The sequence below is a fragment of the Candoia aspera genome, chromosome 18 (assembly GCF_035149785.1).
Source record: "Candoia aspera isolate rCanAsp1 chromosome 18, rCanAsp1.hap2, whole genome shotgun sequence".
Lineage (NCBI taxonomy): Eukaryota > Metazoa > Chordata > Lepidosauria > Squamata > Boidae > Candoia > Candoia aspera.
In genome coordinates, this window is record NC_086170.1 from 1,332,752 (window position 1) to 1,354,416 (window position 21,665).

The 21,665-nt window shown below is 59.2% G+C and overlaps 1 protein-coding gene across 2 annotated transcripts in view; it reads left to right on the forward strand.

Moving 5' to 3' along the window:
- Positions 1-20,172, forward strand: part of HSPG2 (heparan sulfate proteoglycan 2) — a 68,089-nt gene extending 47,917 nt beyond the window's left edge. The window contains exons 60-97 of one of the 2 annotated variants that reach the window (XM_063317446.1): positions 284-438; positions 560-698; positions 827-978; positions 1,311-1,449; positions 1,618-1,769; positions 1,942-2,080; positions 2,190-2,341; positions 2,482-2,620; positions 2,708-2,848; positions 3,276-3,410; positions 3,571-3,752; positions 7,712-7,904; positions 8,077-8,256; positions 8,577-8,837; positions 9,508-9,682; positions 9,794-9,891; positions 10,057-10,323; positions 10,406-10,518; positions 10,678-10,825; positions 11,180-11,296; positions 12,010-12,094; positions 12,414-12,558; positions 13,069-13,168; positions 13,615-13,724; positions 13,843-13,951; positions 14,593-14,691; positions 14,776-14,997; positions 15,086-15,330; positions 15,520-15,691; positions 15,885-16,007; positions 16,182-16,235; positions 16,344-16,419; positions 16,772-16,850; positions 17,290-17,331; positions 17,669-17,739; positions 17,832-17,915; positions 18,118-18,221; positions 18,663-20,172. In XM_063317446.1, coding sequence (XP_063173516.1) covers positions 284-438; positions 560-698; positions 827-978; positions 1,311-1,449; positions 1,618-1,769; positions 1,942-2,080; positions 2,190-2,341; positions 2,482-2,620; positions 2,708-2,848; positions 3,276-3,410; positions 3,571-3,752; positions 7,712-7,904; positions 8,077-8,256; positions 8,577-8,837; positions 9,508-9,682; positions 9,794-9,891; positions 10,057-10,323; positions 10,406-10,518; positions 10,678-10,825; positions 11,180-11,296; positions 12,010-12,094; positions 12,414-12,558; positions 13,069-13,168; positions 13,615-13,724; positions 13,843-13,951; positions 14,593-14,691; positions 14,776-14,997; positions 15,086-15,330; positions 15,520-15,691; positions 15,885-16,007; positions 16,182-16,235; positions 16,344-16,419; positions 16,772-16,850; positions 17,290-17,331; positions 17,669-17,739; positions 17,832-17,915; positions 18,118-18,221; positions 18,663-18,835 — 5,270 coding nt within the window. In that variant the 3' untranslated portion in view covers positions 18,836-20,172. The remainder of the gene's footprint in view (positions 1-283; positions 439-559; positions 699-826; positions 979-1,310; positions 1,450-1,617; positions 1,770-1,941; positions 2,081-2,189; positions 2,342-2,481; positions 2,621-2,707; positions 2,849-3,275; positions 3,411-3,570; positions 3,753-7,711; positions 7,905-8,076; positions 8,257-8,576; positions 8,838-9,507; positions 9,683-9,793; positions 9,892-10,056; positions 10,324-10,405; positions 10,519-10,677; positions 10,826-11,179; positions 11,297-12,009; positions 12,095-12,413; positions 12,559-13,068; positions 13,169-13,614; positions 13,725-13,842; positions 13,952-14,592; positions 14,692-14,775; positions 14,998-15,085; positions 15,331-15,519; positions 15,692-15,884; positions 16,008-16,181; positions 16,236-16,343; positions 16,420-16,771; positions 16,851-17,289; positions 17,332-17,668; positions 17,740-17,831; positions 17,916-18,117; positions 18,222-18,662) is intronic. The other variant, XM_063317448.1, reaches the window with a different exon arrangement.
- The last annotated feature ends 1,493 nt before the right edge of the window (positions 20,173-21,665 follow it).

The following is a 21,665-nucleotide window of genomic DNA, read 5'->3' on the forward strand; positions in this document are numbered from 1 at the left end:
GGCTAAACCAGGATCGCTGGGGCAAACGTTGGCAGCGTCCACGAGGGACGGGAGGGGAACACCATGCCCTGAAGGGATTTTGGAGGGGGAAGCCATAAGCCCTGGAATTCTAAAGCCCCTCCAAGGGTTGTGTGACCCCTTAGCCATTGGCGCTTTGATGCACTGGGCATCAGCCCGGAGGAGAGCGGGCAGGAACAGTTGCGTTTCTCCAAAGCTTGGGTTCTCACAGGTGGGGGGAGATTTTGTTACAGCCCTCACCTTCGTCCTCTTGTGACCTATGCAGCCGCTGGGGTGACCCCCCCAGTGTGGATCGAGTCTTCTTCCACCTCTCCCGCCGAGGGCCACACGCTGGACCTGAAATGCATCGTGGCCGGCTCTGTGCCACAGGCCAAAGTCGCCTGGTATAAGCGAGGAGGGGCTCTTCCTGCCAGCCACCAGGTACGGCACTGCCACCGTTGGGCTCACCAAGAGGGGAAATGCCTCCAGGTGCCGCGCAGAGGTTCCCGGTGCCCGGCGGCCATTTCCTGTCCATGTTTACCCTCGGCTCGCCCCTTCCCAGGTCTCCGGCTTCCACCTGCGCATCCCACAGGCCTCAGCCGCCGATTCCGGGGAATACGTCTGCCGCGTGAGTCATGGCTCGGCCGTTCACGAGGCCTCGCTGGTGGTCACCATCAAGGGCGAAACGGGCTCTTCATACGGTGAGTTCCCACGGCGGGCGCTGGGCTGGAGGGACGCGATCACCAGCTCCGCGGGGGCTTCCCCCACTGAAACGGATCCCTCTTTTCTCCCGTCATGCTCCGCTCTGTCTGGCCGCCGTCTCTTCCAGCTGTGGGTGTCACCCCCCCAATAAGGATTGAAACCTCCTCCGTAGCCGTCTCCGAGGGGCAGACCTTGGACCTGAACTGCCTGGTGGCGGGCCAGTCCCAGCCCAGGGTCATGTGGTACAAGCGCAGGGGCGCCCTGCCAGTCCACAGCCAGGTAAGGGACCTTGCTGGAGAAGCAGTGGCTTCTGCAACGTGTGAGGCAGGACCTGGAACTGTCAGCGTTTGGAGACCTGGAGGCTGTGGCGGGCGGCTGGTAGAAGGAAAGGGTGGTTTGTGCTTGTGGGCAAGCTGGATTCTCCTTGGAGTAGCCAGGCGTTATTTTTTAGAACGTGGGCTATGCAGTAGCTGGACTGCATTTTCTGTCTCAATCATGCTGAAGGCTTTTTGCAGGGGTGCTCCTGAAATGCCCCGGGCTTGGAAAAAGAAAGCTTTGGGAAATCCATCAGCTCTTGCTGACCTTCTCCTGCTTTTTCCTTCTGGGAACAGATTTTTGGGTCCCGCCTCCGGATCTCGCAGGTTTCGGTGGCCGATTCGGGCGAGTACATCTGCTACGTGAATGACGGCACCAGCCTCCTGGAGGCCTCCATCATCGTCTCCATTCCCAGCAGCGCAGGCGGCCCTCACAGTAGGTGCCTGGGGAGCCTTGTGGAAGACACGCACACGCCCCGTGGCCAGCAGAAAGAGGGGAAAGGGGCTGAAGGGAGACAGGGAAGCCGTCTTGTTCGCTGCAGAGCTAGGGGCCACCAGCTAGGGCACAGAGGGTATAGCCAAGGCCCTTCTTCCTCTTCTGCAGCTTCTGGAGTGCTCCCGCCAGTGCGGATTGAATCCTCCTCATCTTCCCTCGCTGAGGGGCAGACCTTGGAGCTGAACTGCCTCGTGGCCGGCCAGACGCAGCCCAAAGTCACGTGGTTCAAGAGAGGAGGACCCCTCCCGCCTAACCACCAGGTAGAGGGGGAGGAGGCACGTCTCCTTTGCCCCGCTTTGGCCTGCCCACAGCAGTTCTACCCCCTCTCTGGGGAGGCAGGGCCAGCAGGGGATACCAGCCCTGATCCAAACGCGCACAGGGGCACCGCTGAAGACTCCGCTGACGAACAGCTAACTCCTCTCTCTCGGGCAGGTCTCGGGCACTCGCTTGCGCATCCCGCAGGTCTCCTCGGCCCACTCCGGCGAGTACGTCTGCCGCGTGAGCAGCCCTGCCGGCACCCAGGAGGCTGTGCTGGTGGTCACCATCCAGGACAGTGAGGGCCCCCCCCACCGTAAGGCTGCCACTGCTGCTCTCTCTGCCCCTTCGCGCCCCAGGCTTGCTGCGGGAAAGGGGTGGCCCGTTCAGGGCTCTGAGGCGCTCTCTTTCCCCCCTTCGTGCAGCTGCGGGTGCTGCCCCACCGCTGAGGATCGAGGCTTCCTCCCCCTCCGCTGTCGAAGGAGAGACCTTGGATCTGTCGTGCCTTGCACCAGGCCAGCCACATGCCACGTTCACCTGGTATCGGCGAGAGGGCCACCTGCCTGCCGGTCACCAGGTAGGGATGGGCCTGTCCCACGTGCAAGGAAGAAGGCGCTCCCATTGACGGGGTTTGGGGGGGCTTGGGCAGGCGGTGAGCCTGAAGTCCTAAACCCCAGTTCAGCAGGAGCTTCCTCCCCTCCTGCCCTGTGCCCCCAGGTCTCCGATTCCCACCTGCGATTGGTCCGACTCACCCCCACTGACTCGGGCGAATACGTCTGCCGCGTGAGCGGAGGCCACGTCCCACAAGAGGCGTCCTTTGTGGTCTCTGTCCAGGCCAACACCAGTCCTGCTTCCCGTACGTCTGGCGTTCCGGCGGGGGCAAGAACGGGCGGGTGGCTGGTGGTCGGGCTTTGCGGGGCTCACCGCTGCTCTCTCCCTGCAGGTCTCCAGAGCCCCATCATCTCCATCGATCCTCACAGTGTTGTTGTGCGCCAGGGGGAGGAGGTCTCCTTCAGGTGCCATATCCATAAAGGCACGCCACCCCTCGAGGTCACCTGGAAGCTGCCCAACAACCAGCTGCTCGGTGAGCAGCTGCGCCAGGTGGTTTTGGGGCTGGGAAGCAGGGCCTGCCTTCCTCACGGAGCTCGGGGGGGCTTATTCCCCAAATCCCAGGGCGGTGGCCAAACTGCAGGCAGCTGTAGTCCAGGGCTCCCAGAAGGAAGCAGGAATCGGCGTCCAACGCTGGCAGTGCGTGTCTTCAGAGCGTCTTTGGGCAGGCGTCACGATGCAAAAGAACCGGAGCTGGAGGGTCGGGGCACTGTGGGGTTTTTTTAGATTTTTTTATCCCACCTTTATTATTTTTATAAATAAGTCAAGCCAGCGAACATAATACCCCTTCCCCGTCCTATTTTCCCCAGACTTCTGTCCCTGGGCAGTGGGGTGTGGGTGTGGGGGGGCTGGTGCCGATTCTGGGGACTGCCGCCCGGTGACCCTCTCCGTCCCCTCCGCAGACAACGTGAGAATCAGCCCCGATGGCTCTGCGATCACCATCTCCAGCGCCCGTCCCGAAAACCACGGGGCATACCGCTGCGTGGTCTCCAACCGATTTGGGATCGCCAACAGCCTGGTCAACGTTGTGGTCCAAGGTGAGGGGGGCATGGAGGGTCCCTCCAGGAGAGCCAGAGTGAAGGGTCTCTTCCAGCTGGCACTAAAGGGCCCTGTTGGACTCCCTGAAGGAGCGCCAGGGTGGAGGGTCTGCGTGAGACCCTGGGTGAAGCTGGGTGCCACTCTCTCTTCCCCTTCCAGGGCTGCCCACGGTCTCAGTGGTGCCGAAGGGCCCCGTGCAGCTGAAGGTGGGCAAATCCATCAGCCTGGACTGCCTGGGGGCAGGGGAGCCCCGGGCTCTGGTGCGCTGGAGCAAGCTGGGAGCCCGGGAGAAGGTGGAGAGCCAGAAGCTGTTGCCCCTGGAGAGCCGAGCCGTCTTGCAGGTGGGTGAGGGACGCCTCAAAGGGCACGGAGCCCGTGGCCTTCCTGCCCCCCTATCTCCCATCAATACCCTTGCTGGCTGAGGTGGGTGGATGGGAGTCTGTGGGTGTTGCCCTGAGCAACAGCGTAGCCATTCAGAGTGAAGCTTCTGACTGCCCCGGTGGGTATATAAAGCCTCCAGCATCAGGAGCAGTGTATCTTCAGATAACAATTGCTGGGAAGGAAGCTGACGGAGGGCTGTTCCTTTCACCTTTGGTGTGCTGGCATTCCCTGGGTTGGACTCTGGGAAGAGAGCGGCTGAAGGGCTGCTGTTGAGTGGCGCGGCCGCACCTGTCTTGGCAACTCTGGGGAGCACCCACCACTGGTCCTTACTTGGTGCTCAGGAGCATACGGTGCTTGCTGGCTCCCGACATCCTGTTGTTTATTTGTTTAGTCGCTTCCGACTCTTCGTGACTTCATGGACCAGCCCACGCCAGAGCTTCCTGTCGGTCGTCAACACCCCCAGCTCCCCCAGGGACGAGTCCGTCCCCTCTAGAATGTCATCCATCCACCTTGCCCTTGGTTGGCCCCTCTTCCTTTTGCCCTCCGCTCTCCCTGGCATCAGCACCTTCTCCAGGCTGTCCTGTCTTCTCATTGTGTGGCCAAAGTATTTCAGTTTTGCCTTTAATATCATTCCCTCAAGTGAGCAGTCTGGCTTTATTTCCTGGAGGATGGACTGGTTTGATCTTCTTGCAGTCCAAGGCACTCTCAGGATTCTCCTCCAACACCACAGTTCAAAAGCATCGATCTTCCTTCTCTCAGCCTTCCTTATGGTCCAGCTCTCGCAGCCATATGTTACTACGGGGAACACCATTGCTTTAACTATGCAGGCCTTTGTTGTCAGTGTGATGTCTCTGCTCCTAACTATTTTATCGAGATTGGTCATTGCTCTTCTCCCAAGGATTAAGCGTCTTCTGATTTCCTGACTGTAGTCAGCATCTGCAGTAATCTTCGCACCTAGAAATACAAAGTCTTTCACTGCTTCTACATTTTCTCCCTCTATTTGCCAGTTATCAATCAAGCTGGTTGCCATAGTTTTGGTTTTTTTGAGGTTTAGCTGCAAGCCAGCTTTTGCACTTTCTTCTTTCACCTTCATCATAAGGCTCCTCAGTTCCTCTTCGCTTTCAGCCATCAAAGTGGTATCATCTGCATATCTGAGATTGTTAATGTTTCTTCCAGCGATTTTAACTCCAGCCTTGGATTCCTCAAGCCCAGCATGTCGCATGATGTGTTCTGCGTACAAGTTGAATAGGTAGGGTGAGAGGATACAGCCCTGCCGTACTCCTTCCCCAATCTTAAACCAGTCCGTTGTTCCGTGGTCTGTTCTTACTGTTGCTACTTGGTCGTTATACAGATTCTTCAGGAGGCAGACAAGATGACTTGGTATCCCCATACCACTAAGAACTTGCCACAATTTGTTATGGTCCACACAGTCAAAGGCTTTAGAATAGTCAATAAAACAGAAATAGATGTTTTTCTGAAACTCCCTGGCTTTTTCCATTATCCAGCGGATATTGGCAATTTGGTCTCTAGTTCCTCTGCCTTTTCTAAACCCAGCTTGTACGTCTGGCAATTCTCGCTCCATGAACTGCTGAAGTCTACCTTGCAGGATCTTGAGCATTACCTTACTGGCATGTGAAATGAGTGCCACTGTTCGATAGTTTGAACATTCTTTAGTGTTTCCCTTTTTTGGTATGGGGATATAAGTTGATTTTTTCCAGTCTGATGGCCATTCTTGTGTTTTCCAAATTTGCTGGCATATAGCATGCATTACCTTGACAGCATCATCTTGCAAGATTTTGACAGTTCAGATGGGATGCCGTCGTCTCCTGCTGCCTTGTTATTAGCAATGCTTCTTAAGGCCCACTCAACCTCACTCTTCAGGATGTCTGGCTCTAGCTCACTGACCACACTGTCAAAGCTATCCCCAATATTGTTATCCTTCCTATACAGGTCTTCCGTATATTCTTGCCACCTTTTCTTGATCTCTTCTTCTTCTGTTAGGTCCTTGCCATCTTTGTTTTTGATCATACCCATTTTTGCCTGGAATTTACCTCTGATGTTTCTAATTTTCTGGAAGAGGTCTCTTGTCCTTCCTATTCTATTGTCTTCTTCCACTTCCGCGCATTGCTTGTTTAAAAATAATTCCTTATCTCTTCTGGCTAACCTCTGGAATTTTGCATTTAATTGGGCATATCTCCCCCTATCACTGTTGCCTTTTGCTTTCCTTCTTTCTTGGGCTACTTCTAGTGTCTCAGCAGACAGCCATTTTGCCTTCTTGGTTTTCTCTTTCTTTGGGATGTATTTTGTTGCCGCCTCCTGAACAATGCTGCCAACTTCTGTCCAGAGTTCTTCCGGGACCCTATCTACTAAGTCCAGTCCCTTAAATCTATTCTTCACCTCCACTGCATATTCCTTAGGAATATTAGTGAGCTCATATCTAGCTGATCTGTGGGTCTTCCGTAATCTCTTTAGTCTGATCCTAAATTGTGCAAGAAGAAGTTTGTGATCGGAACTACAGTCAGCTCCAGGTCTTGTTTTTACCGACTGTATAGATGTCCGCCACCGTTGGCTGCAAAGGAAGTAGTCAATCTGATTTCGGTGTTGTCCATCTGGTGAAGTCCATGTATAAAGCCGTCTCTTAGGTTGTTGGAAGAGAGAGTTTGTTCTGCAGAGTGAGTTGTCTTGGCAAAATTCTATCAGCCTATGTCCTGCTTCTTTTTGTTCTCCCAGGCCATGCTCACCTGTAATTCCAGGTGTCATTTGACTGCCCACCTTAGCATTCCAGTCTCCCGTGATGAAAATAACGTCTCTTTTAGGCGTGTCGTCCAGTAGGTGCTGCAGATCCTCATAGAACTGCTCTACTTCAGCTTCTTCAGCATCTGTGGTTGGGGCGTCTATTTGGATCACTGTGATGTTAGATGGCTTGCCCTGAATTCGAATTGAGATCATTCTGTCGTTTTTTGGATTGTATCCAAGCACTGCTTTAGCCACTTTACTATTAATTATGAAGGCTACTCCATTTCTTCTGTGGTCCTCTTGTCCACAGTAGTAGATCTGGTGGTCATTTGATGTGAAGTGGCCCATTCCAGTCCATTTCAGTTCACTGACGCCCAGAATGTCTATCTTTAATCTTGACATCTCACCAATAACCACATCCAATTTGCCCTGGCTCATAGATCTTACATTCCAGGCTCCAATGGTGTGTTGATCCTTAGAACATCGGATTCGCCGTTCACCACCAGCACCGTCGGCCGCTAGCCGTCCTTTCGGCTTTGAGCTGGCTGCGTCATCACGTCTGGGGCTAGTTGAGCTCATCCTCCGTGCCTACCCAGTAGCATTTTGACCATCTTCCGACCTGGGGGTCTCATCTTTCGATGGTATACCGACATATCTCTGGTTGTACTGATCCATTTAGTTTTCACGGCAAGAATACTGGGGTGGGTTGCCATTACCTTCCCCAGGGATCGCATTTGGTCTGACCTCTCTGTCACGACCTTCCCGTCTTGGGTGGCCCTCCACGGTTTAGCTCATGGCATCATTGAGGTGCTCAAGCTTCCGCACCACGACAAGGAAACGATCCTTTGCTGAAGCCCGACATCCTAGAGATACCTTAATCCCTCAGTTTGACACCGACACACATACGCAAAACTCAGAGGTTGAGTTTGCACCACAGATTTAATCAGGTCAGGTAGGAATCAGTGTTTGCCGTTCATACGACACTTATGCAGCATTGGCCTTTGTTCGCTTTTTGTGGCCTGTGGCGATGTATGAGCAAGCCCGCACAGGGATTATGGTTCTGCCTCTTCTGCAGGCTCAGAGAATGGACTTACTCGTTGTTGTTGTTATAAGTTGTGGTTATTTTTTTAAAAAAAGAACTGGCTTGTTCAAGAATCAGTCTGGGCCTCATCTTCCTCCCCAGATCTCCTCTGCAAAGCTTGAGGATGCCGGCACCTACGTGTGCGCGGCCCAGAACGCTGTGGGCACCACAGAGGCGCAGGTGGATGTGAGCGTGGAAGCGGTGCATGGCAGGCCAGGGGTCCCCGAAGTCCGCGTGACTCCAACCCAGACAGTGCAGGCGGGACAGACGGCTCGGCTCCTTTGCTCTGCCACAGGTGTGCGCAGCGCGTTTGTGGCGGGGATGTTCGGCCCTGACAGGCAAGCCGGGAAGGGCCACCCGACGAAAGGCCCGGCTTGGGGGCTCTCTTACGCCGGCCACCAGGGCCGAGGGTCTCGGCGTGCTGGCCGGCCCAGCTCACTGCCGCTTCCTTCTTCTGGGATCTGCAGGTGATCCGCCTCCTGCCATCCACTGGTCCAAGCTGAGGGCTCCCCTGCCGTGGCAGCATCAGGTCGTGAACGACACCCTCGTCATCCCCCGGGTGGCCCAGCAGGACTCGGGGCAGTACATCTGCAACGCCACCAACTCTGCGGGGTTCACAGAAGCCTTTGTGGTGTTGGATGTGGAGAGTAAGTGTGCCAGGAGGGACCTGCTGCTTGCCATGGGAAAGGTGGGGCTCAAGTGGGTCCTGCCACGCTGCTCCTCGGGTTGGCCTCCCAAGTCAGAAGAGGGAGAAGGACAAAAGGTGAAGAAGAGGGCAGGGGCTGTTTGGTCCCACGTACCCCAAGTCCTTCAGGTTGCTCCATGTTTTTGAAGTTTTGGAGAGGCCTGCTGGGCACCCCCCGCCTGGACCCCTCGCCCCCAAAGCTGGGTGGGTTGGTCTGTGCCCTCGGGGGGCTCCAGGGCTGGTGTGAGCTCCAACGCCTTCCCGTCCCCTCTCTCCGCCCAGCGCCTCCCTATGCCACCAGCCTTCCAGACAGATCAGTGGTGCAGGAGGGTGAAGCAGTACAGCTGCAGTGCCTGGCCCACGGCACACCGCCCCTGCGTTACGAGTGGACCAAGGTGAATGGCAGCCTTCCCAGACAGGCCACGGTGCGAGAGGGGGTCCTGCACTTCAGCCCGGCTGCGCACCAGGATTCAGGCACCTACCTCTGCCGCGTCAGCAACCGGGTGGGCTTTGCTAAGGCTTTGGCGCAAGTCCACGTGCAAGGTGAGCAGGTGGCCGGGCAGGGATTCAGATGGCCGAGCGCCTGGCCAGAGAGTGAAGTAGAGGGCCGCAGCGCTTGGTGGATGCCTCTCTTGAATCGGTGTCCGGGGCCCCCGTTTTGCTTGATTTGCGTTGTTTACACGATCATTTTAGTCTGGACTGTCCATGTGGTTTGACGTTTTATCTGTTTTTATGGATTTGCCTGTTTCGTGCCCTGCCCGAGGTCCATTGCAGTTGGGCGGCTAACAAACATGAATGAATAAATAATAAACAAAGAAAAAGGAGGCCTGTTTGGATAGATCTGGCAGTTTGTTTTAACGGCTTTTGTTTTTATTGAAAAGGCAAGCACTGTCTTACAGAAATTCGGCCTCCCCAGTGCGTCCTGTGAGGCAGCCTTCGGCCTTTAAGAAGGGAATTTATTTTTGGATTCACAAATATTGATCTGCTGTAGCTGGAAATGTAATCAGCTGATGAAATAAGTCATTGCTGGATTGAAGTCAAATGTTAGTAAATGTCCTGTGATGGTTTTACTGCCCAGACTGGACTGTACAACTGCAACGTCTAAGCAGGCGTCGCGTCTGGCTTGGACTACCGGCTGAGTTCACTGAGGCTTCTCCGTGAAAGAGATGGCTCTGAAGGATTTCTTTCCCCCTCCTTTTCCTCCTCAATGCAGGCCGTGCTGGAGGACCCCTGTCAGTCCAAGTCACCCCTCAGAGCGACACAAAAACTGTGGGTGCCACAGCAGAGTTCGTATGCTCTGTTTCCGGGGGTCCCGGGGCACAGATCGAGTGGTTCAAAGAGGGCGGGGAGCTGCCTCCCAGCCACACCGTCCGCAATGGAGTCCTGCGGTGAGTGGGCCCAGATGTGGGGGCGTGGCGGGGTGGAGGAGGCATTGCACATCTGCAGACGGGCACAAAGCTCCTCAGGGATTCACAGACCCGTGGGCTGCTTCCCTCCAGGATCGAGAAGCTGGACCGAGGGTGCCAGGGGGTTTACGTCTGTCGGGCCAGGGGTCCTTCCGGCCAGGCCCAGGAGAGGGTCAGCCTGACCGTCCAGGGTGAGTGAGCGGCACTCCAGTGGTCTCTTGAAGGCCGGACTGGGCACGTGGCCCCTAGAGAGGCCTCACGTGTGGAAGAGCAGGATTCCTGCGGGGGACAGGAGGCCGGGGTTGGGGGCCCCCTCCCCTCTTCCCTCTCTGGAGGCCCACCGCTTCTCTCCTCAGCCCTGCCCAGAGTGATGATCAACATCCGGACATCAGTGCAGACTGTTCTGGTGGGCAGCTCTGTGGAGTTTGAGTGCCTGGCCTTCGGGGACCCCAAGCCAGACATCACGTGGAGCAAGGTGGGTGGGCAGCTGCGCCCGGGAGTGCTGGCGAGTGGAGGGCTGGTGAAGATCGAGCGGGTGGAGCAGGACGACACCGGAAAGTACCGCTGCACCGCCACCAACAACGTTGGCACCGTCCAGTCCCACGTCATCCTGCATGTCCAGGGTAAGCTCCAGCCTTCTCCCAGAGGGGTGGCCTCCCTGCCTTGCTCCCCGCAGCTGACGGGGGTCCCCTATCTTCCCTGCAGCCGTCCCCCAAGTCGCGGCCCAGCCAGAAATGAAGGAGATTTCTGCGGGCTCCACCGTGGTTTTCCCCTGCTCAGCTTCGGGGTTTCCTGTCCCAGAAATCAAATGGACCAAGGTAGCTCTCTGCAGAGGCTGACCCTCCCCAGGGAGGCAAGCAAGGGGTGGGGGTGCTGTGGGGGGCAGTGGAAAAGCCTGTGGGCATGGGGGCTCTGGGCCAAAGGGGCCTGGTTGGTGGGCAGGCCTGCTATGGGCGCTGAGGCTCACTGTGTTCCAGCTGGAAGGGGATCTCCCCAGCGATGCCCGCCTGGAGGGCAACAGCCTGACCATTCCTTCTGCGCGCCCGGAAGACACCGGCGTCTACGTGTGTACGGCGTCCAACCGGCAGGGGAAGGGGACAGCCTTCTCCATGCTCAAAGTGCGAGGTCAGTGCTCCGGCCCTCTCTGTCCCACGCCCACAGGAGGGGGAGACGATGGCAAAGGGTGGATGCCCAACCCCTGCAGGCTGGAAGCTGTCCAGCGTCTGTTGGACACTCACCCGTTGCCTTCCTCCTCCTGCACTTCTTCCCCCCGTGGGCACGACAGCAGCCAGCTGGGGGGACTTAGGACAGAGGACCTGGTGCAGAGAGTCAGCGCATGCCCATTGCAGCCTCCACCAGGTCTGGCGGTTAGAGAGGTGGCCGACTTTCCACCAGGAGGTTGTGCCTGTCCCTGCGCTGGACGCGCCTGCTGCTGCCCGGGTCTCGCTCATCCTCAGACCCTTTGCCCTTCCCTTGCAGAGCGGGTGGTGCCGTACTTCACCCAGAACCCTCAGTCCTACCTGGTCCTGCCAACCATGAAAGATGCCTATCGGGCGTTTGCCCTGGAGATCACCTTCCGGCCTGACACCCCGGATGGTAAGAGCAGCTGCCGGGTGGGGAAGGGCGACCAATCCTTCTTGTTGCGGATGGAAATCCCGAGCGCGATCTTCTGAGGATCTCTCACTCAAACTCTTCCCCCTCATCTTCCTCTGCACCCTCTTCCTCTTGCCTCTGCCCCCCCTCCCCCCTCTGCCCTTCCAGCTCTCATGCTTTACTCAGGTGAGTGGTGCCAGTGCTGGGCATTGTGTGTTTCCCACCAGCACCGGGTGCCTTTCTAACCCTTTCAGCCTGGGGAGTGTGTGTGTGGGGTGAGAAGTGTGCCTTCCGAGCCATGCGAGCCACTGGCGAGCTAACTAATGTACTGGGGGGCTCCCGAGCCTCCCCGCCCAGCTGCAGTCTGCCTTATTCCTATTAGATGGGCTGCGCTGTTTGGGCCTAATCTCCCTTTGCTGACTCCCTCCTGCAGAGGAGCTGCTTCTCTCTGGGAAGCAGGGGGGGTGCAGGCGGATCCCAGGGGCCTGCCTCTTCTTCTGCCATTCTGCCCGTCTGCCTGGCTGTGGGGCTGTGACGGGCATTCGACCTGTGGTTCAAAAACTGTTGCCCCTCAGGCGGCTGGCGGAAAAGAACAGGAGGCAGAGCATGGTGGGTGCTGAGCTCAGCACCCTGCATGATGCTTGAAGGGTCCTTGGGGTGGCGAGTGGGTGCCCACACCACAGCGCCCCTGAACTCTCCTGCTCTGCTTTCGACAGGGATGCTGGTGTACAATGGGCAGAAGAAGGACACGGGCAGCGACTTCGTCTCCTTTGGGCTGGTGGGGGGCCGCCCAGAGTTCAGGTGAGGTGACGGTCCCCAGGGAGGATCGGGCTGCCCAGCTGTGCCTTTGGGGGTCTGGTTGCTGGGCAGACGCTGTCGTTGGAAGGGCTCCCCCCGACAAGTGGCAGTCGTGCTGGGCTGCTGAATCCAGGGCCCCTGCCCCCTCCTCGCAGCTTCCCTGTTGTGGCCTGTTAATGATTTGCTACCCACAAATCCCACGTTCTGGGATGTGGCCGTGGAGGGAGCCTGCCCCCCGCCCCAGCGCCACCCCTTGGGAAAGGGACGTTGGAGGTGCAGGCAGGATGGGCAGTCCGAAGCTGCCGCCTTCTCACAACTGCAGGTTTGATGCCGGCTCCGGCATGGCCACCATCCGGCACCCTTCGATCCTCAAGCTGGGCGAGTTCCACACCATCCACCTCCATCGCAACTTGACTCAGGGGTCTCTCGTCGTGGACGGCCACCCCCCCGTGAATGGCAGCTCCCAGGTCAGCCAGGGCCGAAGGACTCGCCTTTCCTTCCTGTGTCTCTAGCCTGCTGGACAAGCCAGCACGTGCCCCACGGCCATGCAGCGCCAACAATCCCGTCGCAGCCCTCGACTGAATGCGATAAAAGAGCCAGCACGCACTGGCTTTGCCACCTAAGGCTTGCCCCGGGATGCTGTCGAGCTGAGATTCTGAAGAAAGACTCCTCCGCGCTGCAACACTTTGTAGCAGCCATGGCACGGAGGTTCAGTTCCCAGAGGGGGGCAGGAGGCTGTTGTGTCCCCACCCCCGCGGTCCTTCAGGGTCCAGAAGCCGAGGCGGGCGGGGTGGATTCTCTAACGCCCCCAAGCCGCTGACCAGGCTCATGGCAATGGCTGTGGGCTTCCACAGGGGTCGGTTGGTTGGCCGGCCCAAGGAGGGAAGTCCCCAGAAACCCCCGTGGGGAGGAGGGTGACCTGTGCGCCCGCCTTCTGCCCCTCTCGGTCCGAGGTTCCCTCTTCTCTGTCGCTCCAGGGCAGGTTTCAAGGTCTGGATCTCAACGAGGAGCTGTACCTGGGCGGGTACCCCAATTATGCGGCCATCGCAAAAACCGGCCTCGGCAGCGGATTCATCGGTGAGACGCAGGAGGCACCGAGGCTGGCTGCGGGATGGGTGGGATGGGCTGGGGTGGGATTCGCTGCGCACGTGGTGGGATGTCCCAAGGATGCAGGCGGCAGACCAGAACCATGGAGTTTTTAACCCGAACTTGCTAATCCAGACAAGGTTTTCTTGATCCCTTAATTCTTCCGTCCCGTATCTCCTGCGAGGTATTCCAGGTGACGTAGGCATAGTTCCTCCCTCACATTTTCTCCCTAACGACAGTCCGGTAAGGTAGGATAGGCCAAGGCCTGGCCCAGGACCATACCCAGGGACCTGGCTGACGAGAAGAAGAAGCCACCGCCGTCTTCTCCCTCACTCCCCCATTGTTCGGTCACATGTGGGCATGTTTGTTGTGCATGCCAAGCACGGAGGCCCTCTAAGTGTGCCACCCTCCCCTGCCCCTTTTGCTGCCTCCTGCAGGCTGCGTGCGACAGCTGATCATCCAAGGGAAAGAGGTGATTTTCAAAGATTTCAACCTGCAAGCCCATGGCGTGTCCACCTGCCCCACGTGCCAAGACCAACCGTGTCAGGTAGCCCTCTGTTCATAATTTGGAGGGGGGCAGATGTCCCGGGGACCCACTCCCCTCCCTGGCTGCGTGCAGGGTACCTTAACCGCCCTGCTGCCTTCCCTCCCTCTCCCCTGGCCAGAACGGAGGGGTCTGCAGAGACTCGGAGAGCAGCAGCTACTTGTGTGAGTGTCCCCGGGGGTTTGCTGGGAGCAACTGCGAGCACCCCCAGGCCCTGCGCTGCCACCCAGGTGAGGCTCGCCCCCGATGCTTCCGTCTCGCTGCTGAGCAGAGTCCTGCGGGGCAGCCAGAGCTGGCCCTGTCCCTGGCTTCGCTCTGAGGCAGACTGCCCTCGCGTGGGAATTGAGGGCCACGGGGTGAGGTTTGCCAGGAACGTGGAGCCTCTCGTTCAGGGGCAGAGCGGGCACTCTGTGTTTAGGTCCAGAGTCCAGGCCCTGGCATCTCCCCGTAAGACAGAGTTTCTCAACCTTGGCAACTTGAAGATGTGGGGACCTCAAATCCCAGAATTCCCCAGGCAGCCACGCGAGTTGAAGTCCCCCTGACTTAAAGTTGCCAGGTTTGAGAAACTCTGCCTTACGGTGGGGAGAAAGACCCTCCTGGCTTGCACCTTGGAGAGCCACTGCCAGTTAGCCTCGGTCTCAAGCATGGAGAAGCCCCAGGAGAGGGCTGGCTGCTGCAGAGCCCCCATTTTCTGAAGGAACCCCAGAAGCCCCACTCAGTCTGCTGTCCGAGAGGCGCCTTCAGCCCTTGGCCCTGCAGACTTCCTCGGGTCTCAAGGTGGGAATCGGGACCAGCCTTGGACTGGGAGCACCTCTCGCACCCAGGGCTGGCCAGCAGCACGTGGACCGTCCGCCTGCCTTTCTCCCCACAGAGGCCTGTGGGCCCGACGCGACCTGTGTGAACCGAGCCGCTGGGGAGGGCTACACCTGCCGCTGCCTACTTGGCCGACACGGGAGGAAATGCATGGCGGGTGAGTGAGGCCGCAGGCTTGGCCCTGCGCGCAGAGGCCGGCAGAGACCCAGCTGACCTCCCCCCGCCCTTCTCTTTGCCACAGGCATCACGGTGACCACCCCCCACTTCCACGGGGGGGATGCTTTTATCTCCTACCCACCTCTCACCAACATCCACTACGAGCTGCGTCTGGACATCGAAGTCAAGCCGCTGTCCCCCAACGGCCTCATCCTCTTCAGCGGGGGCGACGGGGGCCCCGTGGCCGACTTTGTCTCGCTCAACATGGTCGGCGGGCACCTGGAATTCCGCTACGAGCTGGGCTCAGGTACAGCTCCCGGCGCCACACATGCCCCCTCCGGGATGGTCCCTTCGGCCCGTCCGGACTCCCCAAGTCAGACCGCGTTCCCTTGCAGGTACCGCCGTGCTTCGGAGCCCCAAGGCCCTGGAACTGGGGCAGTGGCACAAGGTGATGGCCGAGCGCCTGAACAAAGATGGCACCCTGCAGGTGGATGACGAGCGGCCCCTCAAGAGGTCCTCCCCTGGGAAAAGCCAGGGCCTCAACCTTCGCACTTCTTTGTACCTGGGAGGTGTGGATGACACCGTCAAGCTTCCGGCGGCCGCCAACGTCTCCAGCCACTTCCATGGCTGCGTCGGAGAGGTGGGCCGTCGGGAGGTGGGGAAGGAAGCGTCCGAGACCTCTCCTGAGCCCGAGAGGCTGAGGCGGTGACGTCCCTTGTTCCCCTTCCTCCTGGGGAGGGTGTCCCTTTCAAGCAGAGGCTTCCACCAACCGGGCCGGGCTCCCCTTCGCGAGGGGCATTGGGTGCGAGTTCCCGCTCTCTCCTTACAGATGTCGGTCAACGGAAAGAAGGTGGACGTTTCATACAGCTTCCTGGAGAGCCGGGGCATCTCGCAGTGCACCGACAGCTCTCCATGTGACCGCAGGCCCTGCCAGCACGGCGGCCAGTGCCTGCTCACCGGGGAGTACGAGTTCCAGTGCCTGTGTCGGGATGGCTATAAGGGTGAGGCGGCAGGCCACGGGGACGTGCTTCCTGGCCACCTCTCTGTGGTGCTTTCGTCCCCCTTGAGTCTTTGTGGATTTATGGCTGGTGGATTATGGGTTCATTTGCTGGTGGGGGCTCCCCCACTTTCTGCCTCTGCCCTGCCTGGTGTTGACCGGAGCCCCTTTGCTCCTCCGCCTCTCTCTGCCCACAGGAGAACGCTGTGAGGTGCCAGAGGTCCAGTGCCAGCTTCAGCATCCCTGCCTCAATGGGGGCTCCTGCAAGGACACCACGTGTCTGTGTCCCCAGGGCTTCTCAGGGTTGTACTGTGAACATGGTGAGCGTCAGGGGCACGGGGAGTCGGAGCGCAGAGTGGCCGCCCGTCCAGGCCGGCTCTTAAGGGCTCGCTTCTCTGCTGACCGGCTTGAGGCGCCTGGCTCACCTTGGGGGAGAATAGAGCCCCCCTTGGGCCGTGCTTAACGTGAACCTGGCTTCTTCCTTTGCCCTGCAGACGAGAGGCAGTACCAGCTGAAGGCCGAGTGGCCTGAAGGCAGTGGAGGAAACGGTAACACCCCTCTGGGGGATGGCCTTACCCGGCCCTCTCCTCGGTTTGCTCCCTGTCGCGTCCTCAGGCCAGGCTCAGACTCTGACGGCCACTTTTTCCCTCCTCCAGATGCTCCTGGGCAGTATGGAGCCTACTTCTGCAACGGTGGCTACGTGGCCCTGCCGAGTCACGCTTTCCCCAGGAGGTGGGTGCTGGCTGAGGCGGTGGCTACCCGAGGGGCACCGGCACTCCGGGGGTTGGGGGCCAGTGCCCCTCTCCTTCCAGAGGCACAAGAGGCCAATGGATGATGGGGGGGGGGGACCTTGCAGCCCATGTCAAAGAATGGTGGGGGGGTTAAGGGGGCAGAACGCTGTCAAGGCCACTCTCGGGGTGGGGAGGTTCAGCCACCGCAGAAAAGCAGCACTGCATTTGAACATTCTGCCAGGCGGTTTTGGCAAATGGGGGAGAGGCAGCCTGGCAGGGAGGTACAAATGGGCATTTCCCCCATAGACTGGAATGGGAGGGTGAGACTTTTCCAAACGGGGTCTTTCTTGCAGTTTTCCTGAGTCTCCGGAAACCATTGAGCTGGAAGTGCGCACGAACTCCCCCAATGGGCTGCTCTTCTGGCAGGGGGTGGTGAGTGGACAAGAGATGGCGGTGGGGGGAGGACTGACTGGCAGAAGAGAGTCAAATTGCCCCACGGGGAGGCTCAAGAGCAGAGCCTCTGTAAAAGCAGTGCCCGCTGTGCCAGGCCCCTCTCCAGCATGACTAGCAAGGTCTCAGTCCTCAGCGCTGCCAGGAACATCTGGATCAAGGAGAGGCGCACAGAAGCCCAGCAAAGGAATGCATTTGTTGGGAAGGAAGGGCACCTGCCTGCACCAGCTGGGCTGAGAAAGGAAACCGGGAGTGCTTGGCAGGCTGTTGCATGAGTGCATGGCGGTTGCTGCAAAGGGAAGCACCACGGCTGCATGCCGCGCTGGTTTGCTGAGACTGTCGGGCCCATCTCTGAGTCTGTTGCATGGCTGGCTGCTGTTCCTCACTGGTGTGGCTTCCGCCTGTCCCTTTCTTTTTCCAGGCGACTGGAGAGCCGGGCCCCGAGCAGCATGTTGCTCACGAGGTATTTACAGCTTTGATTAGGCTTGTAAAGCTCTGGAAAGGTGCTAAGAGGCATGAGAGGGGACTGGCGCCTGGAACTGGCCCACCCTGCTGGGACCATGATGCAGAAATAGCGGCTGGGACGGCTTGTGCCCAGGGAGCACCTTGCCAGGGAGTGGGCAGGGGATGGAGAGATGGAGCGAGGAGCTGAGCTCGAGGCCAAAGCAGGCGTTTTCCCCCACAGTCTCTGCATGTCTTCCGAAGGTCTCTCTGACCTGCGTTCTCCGCATTTGGGAATGCTGCTGCCCCAGAGGGCGTGGGTGAAGCGGCGGCACCACACTCTGCTCTCTCTCTCGCAGGAGGAAGGGGAACCTGGGAAAGGAAAGGATTTCATTAGCCTCGGGCTGAAGGACGGGCACCTGCTGTTTAGGTGAGTCAGGCTGCCTGGGGGCCGGGCCTTCCCCTGCAACAGCGCCCGGCTGGCGTCCTGCCTTCCCGGGCTGACCAGGCTGTCTTCCGCAGTTACCAGCTGGGAAGCGGGGAGGCCAACATCCGCTCCGAAGACCCCATAGATGATGGGGAGTGGCACCGAGTGACCGCTGTCCGGTGAGAGGAGATATGCTCGGGCCGAGGGGGTGGGAAGCAAGATGGGCCCCGAGAGCAGTTGCCGTGGCGGTGCGTGATGGTCTGCCCTCTGCTGAAGGCTCTCTTCGGGGCCACATTGTTCATTCTCCCCCCCCCCCCGGGGAAGAGCAGCGTGTGCGCCCTCCCCTTCTGCCTTTCCTGATGTAAAACCGGCTTTCTTTAGGGAAGGGAAAAGAGGCTTCCTCCAGGTGGACGGAGAGGAGGCGATGACCGGGGAGTCTTCTGGCAGGAACGTCATGGTGAACGCCAAAGGCCGGATCTACATAGGTCAGTGGTTTGGTCCCTGGGAAGCAGCAGGAGACTGGCTGTCTTCTGGACGGTGACTTTGAAAAAGGGCTGCCCTTTCCCCCCCGTTTGCTGCCACATCTACACCGACTGTGCCTTAATGTGCTCTTGGCTTCTGTTCAGATGATGCAAAATCGCCCAGCCATCGGCCTGCAGTTGGAGGAGGACTGCTGCTTTAAGGGCCTCCTTCCACTCAGCCACAAAGTGGAAAGCCTCTTTGGTGGGTTCAGAGACCCGTCCACGAGAAACAGGCAAACGGCACTAAAATGCTTGTTTACAGAAAGATATGCCGCTAGACAGCAGGAGATCTGCAAAGCCAGGGGGCTTCAGCATCCCAGGCTGACTGGATTTAGTGACGGCCCAATATCCTTGGGGGCTGGGGGAGCCTAGCTTCTGCTGAGACCATTGCCTTTCTTAATGCAGGAGGAGCCCCCGATCTCCAGGCCCTGACGACGGGGAAATATGCCTTGGGAATCACAGGCTGCATCAAAAATGTGGTGCTGGTCAATGCCCGGCCAGGCCAGGAGCCGCGGCAGCCGGTGGACCTGCAGCACCACTCGGAAATGGCCCTGAACATTCAGGAGTGCCCCTCATAGGGGAGGCCCACCCCTTCCACCCTCCTGCCTCTTCGTTGCTGTCGCCAGGCCAAGGGAGAGACATCTATGCTGATTATTATTATTATTTTATTATTATTACTACGAATTTTTTAAAAGGAAGAAACAAAAACGGTGCTTTGCTGCTGCCAAAAAGGGGGAGGGGGAGGGAGCCGGCCTGCAGCATCCTCGGCATGGGCCGGCAGGAAGGGAGCCGCACGGCCTCACAGAGACGGAGGACCAGGAAGCTGCCAAGCTGGAGGCTGCAGGAGGATGCCCGGTCGGGGCCTTCCCCGTGTGGCTGCCGGAGGGCTCTCCCGCCGCAGAAGAAAGGCGGCGTCCCGGAGGTTGGCGAGCGGGCTGGGCGCCTGGACGCCTTCTCTGCTTGAGCTGCTCTGCTGGGCCGGTAGGCCATGAACAAAGACCCCGCCCGGCCCTCCTGGGGGCAGCGAATGGATCTCAGGAGCAGCCGGAAGGTGGGCAGACTCCAGGGAGGAGGCGGGCTCTTCCGAAGCCCCGTCGTCTCTGCCGCGTCACCCTGTGGCTTGGACCCCGGGCCCAGCCCTGCCGTGGTGCTCCTGAGAGGTGCCCCCACCTCACCCTGTGCTCATGGGTTCCTCGAGGGCCAGCTGCAGGGACCCCTGGACCGTGCCCGGGCCCCCCTCGGCACTCTGGCCAGGTTGCTGGGTCCTGTCCCTGTAGAAGGGGCAACCCTGCCGCACCCTCGGAGACAAGGTGGTGAGCGGCCTGTCCTGCTCCCTTTGGACCGCGGGCTGCTTCAGTGCCTTATGGGGGGGCCTTCTTCTAAGGGACCCACATGCCATCTCCCAGCCTGGTCCTCTCTTGCCCACCCTCGGCTGCCTGCTGAGCAAAACTTGTGATGAGGCTGCTTCTTGGGGGGGGGGGCTGCCTGGAGGGTCCTGTCTTCCTGTCCTGGGTCAGAGCCAGAAGGGGCTCCCTTGCAGCTTTTCAAGGAGAGGTGCTTCGCCCGACAACGGCCGGGCCCAAAGAAACTTCCACTGCTCGGATGGGAGACTCCTGACCGCCGGCACTGTTTCTCCTTCTCCTTGCCGGCCAGCTGGCCTTCAAGTGCTGGGGCCGGCAAACACCTCAGGCCTCGGGTGTGCATAGTTCTACGTTGGCCAGGCCCCCACCCCTGGGCTTAGCTGTCTAGAATGTTTGGGGCCAGCCCCCTGCGCCCAGGGTGGGAAGTGCTAGCCTGGAGACCCCGCAGGGCTCATCCTCCTCCCGACCTCACCCCTCTCTGCTTCCCCTGCCCACCCGCCCGCCCTTTGACTGTTCTTGTACTTCTTTTTCTTAATAAATGGTGCTGAACCCCACCATCTCGGGGAGACTGGCCTCCTTTCTGAGTGACTCTTGGCCGCTGTGGCACCTCTGTGGCGGAGGCGTGGGATCGCCGTGGTTCCAGCAATCTGCTTTGGATCTGTCCTCTGTGACAAGACAGCACCCCCTTGTCTACCCTGGGGCATAGCTACCAGTGTGTTTATGTGTGTGTTGCTTGTCCCCTGGATGGCATCCTGTCCTTGGGGCCTGTATCCAAAACCAAAGGCCAGGGACAGGTCACTCAGGGGTAGCCCAGCACTTCTTTGCAGAGTCCCCCGAGCAGGCTCCTGGCAGAGACAGCTGAGTGTGCCAAGGTGGCAGCCATGCAGATGGAGTTGCAGCCGGGCAGGTGCCCGTGGGCACCGACTCTCCAAATGAACCGGGCTGGGTTCTGGCAGCACCGGAATGCCAAGGATGGCCCACACCCAAGGAGAGGCTGGTGCTGGGCGGCAGCAGAGGGTGGTAGGGGAGGGGCGGCTCTGGAGGTCTGCCTGATCCCCCACCCTGCTCTCTGCGGTGGCCCTGAGATGGCTGGGGGCGCACTTGGGGTTCGTGCTGGCACTGGCATCGAGGGGGCAGTGCAGGGGGTGCCAGTCCCAGCACGAACCCCAAGCGCCCCCCCAGCTTTGAAAAACAAACGTGATGTTCATGAAACGTCTTCTAATTGTGAATGCTCAATCTGAGCTTAGCACGTTCTACTAGGGCGCGCCTTCCATGCAAATTGAGGCGCAGCGCAGCCCGGGAGGAGGATCCGCCTCCTCCCGAGAGGCCCCGCGGCCGCCCGGGGGCTGCTGGGAGTCGTAGTCCAGCCCGGGCCACGTCCCGCGTCGCCGCGCTTAGGAGGAGCGGGAAAGCCTCGGCCTACATCTGCGCGCCCGTCCGGGTCCACCAAGATGGCCGGACCCTGGCAGGCTGGGGTGGGCTGCGCGTTTGCCTGGTCCGGACGGGAAACGGCGCTGAGGACGCGTGTTCGCACGAGAACTAAACACTTGGAATAAGGGCTCGTGGGGAAACGGAGCCCTGGGGCGGGGGCGTTGGAACGGCAAGAGCTGCGCCCTAGAGCAAGAGGGCAGCCATCTTAGAGGGGGCTGAAGTCCCTCGTACTTTCCCTCATAAATCAGCGCGTTTACGTGTAAGGAGCCTTTTTGCCTTTTTTAAAAAACCAGTGATGATATTTATACAAAAAAACCATTTTATTTTCATTAAAATCATAACACAAAACTGACGGGAGGCGCAGTGGATTGTGGGTAGCTTCGCCTCAGGAGAACGGCGGTCTCGCTGTGCGCATGCGCAGCAGATCCACGGTTTTTCTCGCCGTCTCGCATCTCCTTTCTCTCCCCTCCCCGTCATTGCGGCGAGGGGAAAAGAGACGGGAGGGAGGCGGAGCCTTTCAGAAAGAGCGTCGCCCCATTGGAAGCAGCGGGCCACGCCCCTCGAGCCTTCTCCCCTGAGGCGCCTGGGCGTCCGCCGTTGGCGTGACGTCAGAGCC